General features: G+C 40.1%; 1 protein-coding gene across 3 annotated transcripts in view; it reads right to left on the bottom strand.

The window, feature by feature from the left end:
* CCDC28A (coiled-coil domain containing 28A) overlaps positions 1-9,174 on the bottom strand; it is a 20,811-nt gene extending 11,637 nt beyond the window's left edge. The window contains exons 1-5 of one of the 3 annotated variants that reach the window (XM_009281464.1): positions 8,794-9,174; positions 5,899-6,062; positions 4,751-4,905; positions 4,081-4,103; positions 2,241-3,004 (exon numbers count right to left, since the gene is read on the bottom strand). In XM_009281464.1, the coding sequence (XP_009279739.1) occupies positions 2,950-3,004; positions 4,081-4,103; positions 4,751-4,905; positions 5,899-6,062; positions 8,794-8,951 (555 nt within the window). In that variant the 5' untranslated portion in view covers positions 8,952-9,174 and the 3' untranslated portion in view covers positions 2,241-2,949. Of the gene's footprint in view, positions 1-2,240; positions 3,005-3,270; positions 3,591-4,080; positions 4,104-4,750; positions 4,906-5,898; positions 6,063-8,793 lie in introns of those variants that run through there. The other 2 variants (XM_009281465.1, XM_009281467.2) reach the window with 2 other exon arrangements.
* Between the last annotated feature and the right edge of the window lie 413 nt (positions 9,175-9,587).

The raw sequence follows: 9,587 nt of genomic DNA on the forward strand, positions 1-9,587 counted from the left end.
TTGTCCTGTCGCAACAGGCCCTGCTAAAAAGTTTGCCACCATCTTTTTTTATAAGCCCCCTTTAAGTACTGAGAGGCTGCAGTAAGGTCTCCCCAAAGCCTTCTCCTCTCCAGGCTGAACAATCCCAACTCTCTCAGCCTTTCCTCATAGGAGAGGTGTTCCATCCCCCTGACCATTTTCGTGGCCCTTTCCTGGACCTGCTCCAACAGGTCCGTGTCTTTCTTATGCTGAGGGCTCCAGAGCTGGACGCAGTACTCCAGGTGGGGTCTCACCAGAGCAGAGGAGAGGGGCAGAATCACCTCCCTCGACCTGCTGGCCACATCTCTTCCCCATCTCTTCCAAATCCTCTTCTCTAAGACACCTTCCTCTCCTATTAGCTTTTCTTCCTGATTTTTACTTTCTTTTTTGGTTCATTGAGGTTTCACAGATGTCTCTTGGAGTGATGTAATCTAGATCAGCAATGCAGGAAAGAACGTCTTCTTTCAAACACCGTATCCGTTTATCAGTGTGAGTTTAGGCCAGGAAACATTAAATGTTAACACACTTTTATCTCATAAACAGCTCTTCAGAAAACAAGGTAACAGAAAAGGAGCTCATTGTATGCAGCCACTTATGTACTTTTATAATTACAAAAGACTGTCTACAAATATGTTACAGTGGATTTTTTTCTTTTCACTAGAAATGTGATTAGTTTATTACCACCTACAGAGAGGCTCAGTCTCTCAAAGATCTTGCTACAAAATTTTCTTGTATGAATCCAAAAGGTCATGAGCATACACCAGTAATGGATTGTGTAAAAGACGCAAATGTGTATCCAGGTGGAGGTAAGATAATTTTAATTCCTTAATTATTTGCAATTAATGCATTCTTCATGACTTGCGATTGCCTGTGGGCTTAAGGTGGTTGAAGAAAAAGATGCTAATCCTTGTATAATTCTAAACAGCTGCTCAAGAAAGGTATTTGCTTATGTCTGTATCTCGAATTATACCTGTATGTTACGTACTTGCATAAATTGCTACAGAAATTTAGAGATCGAGACATCTGGTAAGGTGTCATTTGAGATGTGTTTGAAGTCATAAGCCTAAGCAGAGTTAGATGACAGAGCCCCAAAAGGAAAAAGAATTCTCTTTATTGTAGAGTAGCTTAAATTATGAAAACTACTGGTTAGAAGTGTGTTTTGGGACCAGTATGCATTACAGTGCTGCAATATACTGCACTGGCAACAAGTGGCTAGTGAGGGTACAGCTCTCCTCCTGAATCAAAGTGAGCTCCCAGAATGTCATTTTACTTGTATAAATGCAGCTCTAGTAGTGACTCGTGCCACCGTAACTAGCATCGCACCTTTACACACCTTGAGGCATGAGGCTAAATCGTGCTGCTCTTCTGCTTGATGTGCAGAAGTCCGCACAGAAACAAGGCCGTAGTGCTGACAGGGAGAAGTTACTGTGCAGAAAAGGATAATTGTGCAAGTATTGGTTAGAGCGAGGAGGAAAAAAACAACTTGGCTTCATCTTGTGAGGGGCATCTTGTATTCTGGTTCTCTCCTAAGCAGACTTTGGATTTCAAAACACCACAGGTACATTCCCAGCAGCAGGCTGGGACTTGGAGATAATTTTACCAGCATGCAAACTCCTAGAGAATCTCAACAACGGAGGAGACAAAATCGTGTAAAGAACAAGAACATCCTAAAGGAAAAGCCTGACTGGGCTCCCTACTGCCTCGTTAATCATTGAGATTTGCCTGACAGATGAGGCAGAGAATGATGGTGTTTGAGGCTGAATTGGTAGCCAGGACACACTGTGGTGTTTAAATGATCTTTCTGTCCCCAGCTGCACAGTGCAGACATGGCGCTACGTGTGATTCCGAAAGGAGCTGGAGCTAACGGAATCCACCACTACAGCTTGCGGCTGAAGAAGCACCTCCTCCAAAGATGCCAAACAGGAGGCGTCTTTTGTTCCCTGCCCACTTTGGGCTGATGAAAACTTTGCTCTCAAGTAGAAGGATAAAGATTCCATTCCTTGTGCACTAAGTATATACAATATAGAATCTGCCTGTATTTCCTAAAGACGGAATATGAAATAGATCTAGAACCAGAGGCATAGTTTGATGGACCACGATAGAAATTTTGGATCTAAAACCAGCCTGATTTTATACTAATACAGAGTCTTTTCTCTGACTGTGAACACAAAGATGATACCAATTAATACCAGACTATTTATAATATAGGAATGACTACAAAATTGCATATACTGGATTTATTGAATAGTAACTGTTTACCCAGCTTTGGAATTTCACAATACCTAATCAAATTATGTGGACTGCTAGCATGCATGCTAGTTCTTACTTAGTGACATTTTATAATTATGCACAATAATGAAAAAGTAAACTCTGCAAATATTCTGACCATGCAAGAACTCATTCTTTTCTTAACACAGCTGAACAGATAGCAACTTCTCTACATGAAACGTCATATTTAAAATGTTTTATTAACAATAAATTAATCTGTGACATCACTGATCAACAAAACACTAAAGATAGTGTGCAGATTGTCTACATGCTGATCAGAAAGGCATCATCATCACTACCTTCATAAAAATTGGAAAAATGCTAATGAACTTACATATAATTTTCAACCATATGAACAACACTGAGCAGAAGAAACATACTCCCAAGTTTCCCCAATTTTTCTATTAAATAGGGCAATAATAAAAAGCATAGTATCACAACAACCTACATAAAACTCTAGATACTGAGTCCTGACATAATGCAGTGCTCGAAGAGGAATGTGCAAAAAATAAACGCCTGGATTTGCACTCTGAGTCTTCACTGTGCAAAATTAAAGAAAAAAACCACCAAACAACCAAAACCAACAGCTGTTCCAGATTACGCTGTCAGGAAAAAAACAAAAGAAGAGCTTCTGGAAGAATCCAAATTGACAAAGCTGTTCTTTCAGCCTGTGGCACTATTTGGAATATCTTGAGCATCTGCTAAATGTAGTTTTTGGCTGAAGCAAACCGTTAAGGAATAGCATTTTCACATATAGATAAGGTACAAACAAGATAACAGTGTTACAGGAAACTATGCTTAGTCCTGCGATGGATATGCACCATTCCAGATGAATCCAGTTCCATCAAGTCCTACGCTCGTTCTCAACCAGTAGATTAATCTTCCTCGGTGAGACTTAAGCATTACACACCTCCAGAATTAGCTGGCGGATCAAGGGGGATGGCAGATTATTTTTATCGCTATTATGTGATGATATTATCACATTCCACTTGTGTTCTTTATGAGACCTAGCCCTAAACAGCTTTCCACAGACACAGAGAATGTCTATATACCAGTGCAGTATCTTAAGTCCCACACCAGAGTCTCACCTTCCTCAACGCATACAAAGTATGTGACATCAGAAATAACCAGACTGCAGTATAAACTGAATGCAATGCTCCTCAACTGTGTTCTTAGCTTATCAAAAGCATGATGTAAAAGACAAGCTAAGACATTCAGCTTTACCTTCTTCTGGGTGGGCTAAGAGCACGTTTGCTCAATTACCAAAGCTCTGCTGAAGTATTTGACTCGACTGTTGTCTGACCCTAGAAATAAAAAATTAGGTCAGTCCACTATTCACAGTAAAATAGGTGAGAAACAGCTGCGTATATTTCTAGAGAAAACAAAAAGGTAATAGGATTCGCTTATCAATGGGACAGAACACTTCAGAATACTATAGAAGGAATACTATTATGTATGTTTGCTCCAGAATGTCTCAGCAAGAAGGATGTAGAAAGGCCCTGCTTCTGACGGGCTGTGCCATCTACTGTCAACACATTGTCTAAAGTGGTGCATGCTAGCTAAATAAATCCTCGTATGACAAAACAGCATGTAATTAAAAGCGTTAAGATCCAGTCATTTATGTATTGGGAGACCCTAAAATCCATGCTGTATTACAGTACTAATTTAAAAGAAAGGACGTTATTGAAGCGATTTTCCTCCTGTAAAGACACCAGTTACTGGGGAAATATACTGTAATTTGATTTTGGTTAACAACAATTATAATGCAAAATAGACATTTGAGGAAAAGGATACATAGATGAATTCAGTTCTTCTAGCTGCAATATAAATGTAGAAAGTATCAGAAATAGCATTTCCGTTAGTCAAATAAATGCAACAGTTATGCTGATATCATGAAATAAATACATTAAAACAGTGAAGGAAATCACTAATAGTTTGGGCTTAGATGTATGATTTTATTACAAAAAGCAAAGCAAACCTGCACTGAATTCTACACCAACAGAGCTAAGTCCCAAATTGTTTAAATCTGCCGATCTCAGGAAATTTAAAGACATTTTAATAGTGTGGGGTTTTAGGGAAATGCACTAGAGAAAGGAGAAACTCAAAGTGTAGAATATACAGATCTAAATTCCTTGTTACATCTGGTCTTCCTCAGATGTAGGAGGACGGACCACAGGGAAAATGGTCGTAGTTCCCTGGTGCACTGGCTGTCTCTAAACAGGCCTACACCCTCAGACAGTTCACAGCTAGACTGCTTCACTCACCAAAACAAGCAGCAGCCTATAAAAAAAGAAAACAAGGTACTGTGTTTTCTCAAAACCAAGATGAGGGTAGCGCTTACGTCTTGGTTCATTACAGAACTACGTTCTCCTCAACTGTAAATCACTGCCCACCCAGTAGCGTTGTTTTCCTGAGCAGAGTTCTGTGGGCAAAGTTCCACGTGTTCTGCCTCCCCAGTACTTACATCTGATAGCAGCCTATCCAGATTGGAGTCACTGGCTAGTTTTCTTTTATCTTCAGGGAGTTCTTCCAGCTCCCCGTAGAGCTCCAGATTGAGGCGAGCAAGTTTCTCCTGCATGCTCCGCACATGCTCCATCTGCTCTATGGAACATTCGTTTCCTGAAAGGACGAGCAACAGCTTTAGATAAAGAAACCTAAGAGAGAAAATGAAGGTGCGAAGATGCGGCTTTTTACATCGGAGAAGAGGAATTTAAACATCAAATTTACAAGTTAATTTGCTTCCTCAGTGATTTCTCCCTGTCTCACTACTGAGGTTTCTGTCATCCTGTCTGGTGTTAGGTTGTGCGGAACTTACGATAACTACCAAATGTACTAACTGGTTTTTAGAATATACGTGTTTTTTCTATACTCCTGAATTTCCCTCCGATTTAGGAAGGCCCTGTTTTTTAATTTTAAATATGATCACAATAAACCTTCTTTCTAATTTTGATTAATCTTGGGAGTTTCTTTCTTGGAACTGATGCTTTATGTAATACAGACTTTTCAGGTTCTCTTGTAAAATCAGCGTGGATTGAATGCGGCATACTGACGTAACACTAAACCTGCAAAAGCACATCTGCATCTTTCTACTCAGTACTGGGGAAAAAAAAGGAAGAGCGTCATGGTTTCTCTGAAACCTCCATCAACTGTGAAGTAGTAAGAATAGTAAGATGCTAAGACAGAAGAGTAAGCTGGGTAAAATGCAACTTGCATTGGATTCCATAAAAGTTGTTACCAATAGTCTAAAGCATTAACATGCAGCAAAATCAGGTGCTAAATACAGTTACTTCTTATTATTCCTATACTATCATAAATAAGCGGCTTCAAACTTGGTATCTTAAACCCATTAAGCCAAGGTACTGCCTTTGGTAAGCCATGCTGGAAGGAACAATGAAATGGCATTTGAATAATCTCACACCGAAGACAGCCTTACAATAGGACTGTAATTTAAAAATGCAGTAAGATCTATTAATTATGTTAAACTTCATTTCATATGGCAGAGGCCAACAGGACAAACGGGCAGCCTGTCCATACAGCACGCTTGTTTGCAAATGTTGCTGTCGTATAGCTATAAAAACAACTATTGTACATACAGCCAATTCACACACTTACCAAATGCTTGAAGTTTGCCAGAGTGGAAGTCATTCAGGAGACTCAGAAGTCCCCTTTCCATTTCCTGGACATCTGATACATCTGTGAGAAAAGAATGCTGGATTGGTGCTGCCTGTGCCCCTTTTGCTTCGCCTCCTGGAGGTTTGGCTTTCTCTTTTATTACACTGAAAAAAATAAATAATTAAACAAAACAAAAAGATTACTTCCACTTCTACTGAGAATCTGACATGTAAGATAAGTGTACATCTGGGCTTTGAAAATGAAATGGAAAATATGTAATACATATTTCAATCACTCCTTTTAAGTTAAAAAATGGATCACCAGTTTGTCTTAAGAATAAAGAACAACATCACTATCTTGATTCCAACAATCTGCTTTCCTGTTAGTAGTGGGAAACACCAATGGAGCACATGTATGTAACGGCCATCTTAATAATCTAAAGACGACCATTACCCAACAATGACACGTGGGGCATTATCTACATAAAATCGCCCAAAAAGCATCTGCAAACTCTCTTTAAGCCAGAGAGAAAAACCCCCAGCAATCATATGCTCCTGTTGTCACAAACACCTATAGACTGCAACCAGTGTGGAAAACAACTCGTTATACCCTATGCAGGAAGGTGACCTTGCCTCCAGATAAATCGTCCTAGAGCTCCTTCTTCCCACCTTCAAATAACATCCCAATTTTGTAAAACTCGCCATCAAAAGCAATCTCCCAGTCCTCTAACACATACCAAGTGGAACTAGTCCATGCCTGAACAAACGTTAAACGTGCTAAAAATTCTCTACAGCCCCCTCTGCAACAAAACCATCAAAACTTCTGGATCCATACCTTTTTTCTCTGGACATGAAATTTATTCAGAGCACCATGTGCCCACAGAAACTACACGAATGAAAATGAATAACCATTACAGATCCAAACGAGCACGCAATCGATATGGAAGCTAAACACTCAATTACCAGTAAGAAGTAGCCTATTCCATCTCTGACCCAGAGACAGACAGACAGACTGCATCCTAACGTAATACAATTCGCGTAAGGGGCTGTTTTCATCCCTGATTTGCCCATCCATGTGTGCACACAGCCTTCCTCTCACATTGGCATGGCTGCTTCTGCAGCCTCGTGGTGAGTCTGTGCAGAATCTGATTCAGTGAAAAATTTTGAGCCTAAAAATTACAATTCAGAATACTATGGGATATTAAAATCACAGGCTTAGTAAAGAGGCTTTATTTAATTAGTGAAGATAATAGGGTTTACAGCATAGTAAGCTCCACCCTTCCCTCGAATACTCCCATGCTCTGCAAGTCATAAATTCTCTCTTTCCTATGGGAAATAATCATTCTTTTTCCAGCCTAACAGCTTCTGTAGTCTCTAAACATCGTATAGACTACATAGTCTATATGCTGGAACAACTAACAGTCCAACAATTATCATATCTGATTCAACTCAGAGCAACACGTCTCAATTTAGGTTTAACTTTGGCTATTTCTGCACCAATTTCAGACTTAAAAGGAAGGTTTGTGCCAGAAAGGTCATCGATTTTTTCCACCTGTATCTGAAGTTTAATACAATATATTACCGCTCCTGGAAAACTTATTTCATTAGATTCTTGTGGATCAAGTGAAAATGAATTAAATACTCCTACTCCGCTATCGTAACAGCAGTTCATCCCTGCATTGTTATGTCAATTACCACTCCTGCTTGGAGAGTTCGAGAAATTGCCTGTATTATCACTGCTTGGTAAGCTTCACTTGACAATTGAGCAAGAATGTCCTTAAAGCAAAAAGGACATCTTCTTCTCTAGCCAATATTGTGGGCTACAAGAAATGAATTTCTAGTACATTCCAGAATAGTGTTGAGTCTTAATAAACTACAGTCAGCTGCAGGCACCACCAATTTATAGCACATTAGTATTTATTATTATTTCCCTCAAAATATTAACACATTTTCCCTGAAAAAAAAGAAAAGAAGTATAAACTTCACATTGCAGAAATCCACTGTGTTTCCATATTGGCCATCAGGCCAATACTGGGTCCCTTAAACAGACTATCTGTGCCAAAGAGGACACTTCACTATTTAATCTTCAGCTAATACTTACAGATCAATAAAGTCCACTGCCTCTCCCTAGCTAACATTTCACTTTAAAATCCCTCTTCACTCATTTATCTATTGTATCTGCCATGGCCAAGAAATATATTTTCTAACATGCAGGAAAATTAACATTCTAAAACTGAAACAGATGCATCATCAATAACACACAAACTGTCCCAAAATGGTACTTTCTGAAGAGCTGAATGTCTCTGCGCCTGAGTATGGCCTGGGAGCTACCACTGCCCCCTCTGCGCGTGAGTATGGCCTGGGAGCTACCACTGCCCCCACTGATGGCTCCCCAAACAAAAAACACACGGAAATTCCAGTTCTAGCTCATCCTGTTCAATTTACGTCCTTCATTTCCTGCCCTTCTTGTGAGTTCGAGCCTTGCAGTCATGTAATATTTCATTTGTTCCTCACAGCTGTACATCTGGGAGTCTGCCATCTCCCATACGATGCCCACGTTTGCTAAATTTGATCACCCAACTCTTGCCTTTCACCAGCCACATCGGGCTATCACCCCTTCAGCTAAATTGTTATCAATGTGAGTCTACAGCATTGTATAACATTTTACAAAGCTTACAAGAGTAGTATCGAGCACCTTCTTTTTCTGTAAAATAACCGTTATATTGCATTAAACAGAAATCGCTTTGCTAAAACAGACACGTCATCAAAAATTTTCACAAGTCTGATGCTCTTTTCATTCTGTCCCAGCCAGTCTAAACACCCTTTAGACTGTCTGAGCATTGGCAGGTTTCTGGCTCTCACTTCCACTGAGCTTGCAAGATGCTCCCAAGCTTACCGTTTTAACTTTGGTTTTTGTACTGCAGGCTGCGGTGCAGGATTTGAAAAGGCTGTACTTTTACTGACTGGCACTGAGTTTTTCTTGGAGTTAGTAACCTGAGCAGGGTGACTGGTAGATGATTTGGGGCTCCTCCTCTTGATTTTCCTTTCTTCCATTTCTTCCAATTTACTGCATCTAGACTAATTTCTTGTCCTCCAAAGGGAAGGAAAAAAAGTAAGAAACATCCATTAAAACTGGGATTTACAATGAAAGCAAGGGAAAAAACAGGTCACAGTGCATGGAAATACAGCTTTATAGTTTCTTCAGGAAATGAGCAGTTACTCATTTCTTCAAACAAGAGAATCCAGTTTTCAGGAGAAGCTGCCCAGGCCTGCCTGAACAGAAAAACAAGCAGGAATTAAACTTTTCTCGTCAGCTTCAGCCAACAGGTACCTCAGAATGATCTCAAGCTTTGCACCCCATTATTGCTAGATTATTGCTAGAAAACACTGGGACTACTCAAATCCACGCCAATCAAAATATGGAGAAACGATGGTGGCATGAGGATGCTGTGGGTACATCCTTGCCAAACAACCTCCTCTAAAGGGAGAGGCCTTGTCAAACCTCAGTTGATGCCCAGTTACTATTGCTATTTATATGCTATTTATGGGTGCTACCCAATAATATACACGCTATATTGCTGCTATTGTAGATGCTATTATTGGGTGCTACCGAGTAATGTCCTCGCCCGGGGAAACGCCGCCTCTGAAATCCACCGTCCCACGGAAGCGGCAGAGGGTACTGTCGGCACC

This window comes from Aptenodytes forsteri, unplaced genomic scaffold, assembly GCF_000699145.1.
Source record: "Aptenodytes forsteri isolate BGI_AS27 unplaced genomic scaffold, ASM69914v1 Scaffold82, whole genome shotgun sequence".
NCBI classification, from domain to species: Eukaryota; Metazoa; Chordata; class Aves; order Sphenisciformes; family Spheniscidae; genus Aptenodytes; species Aptenodytes forsteri.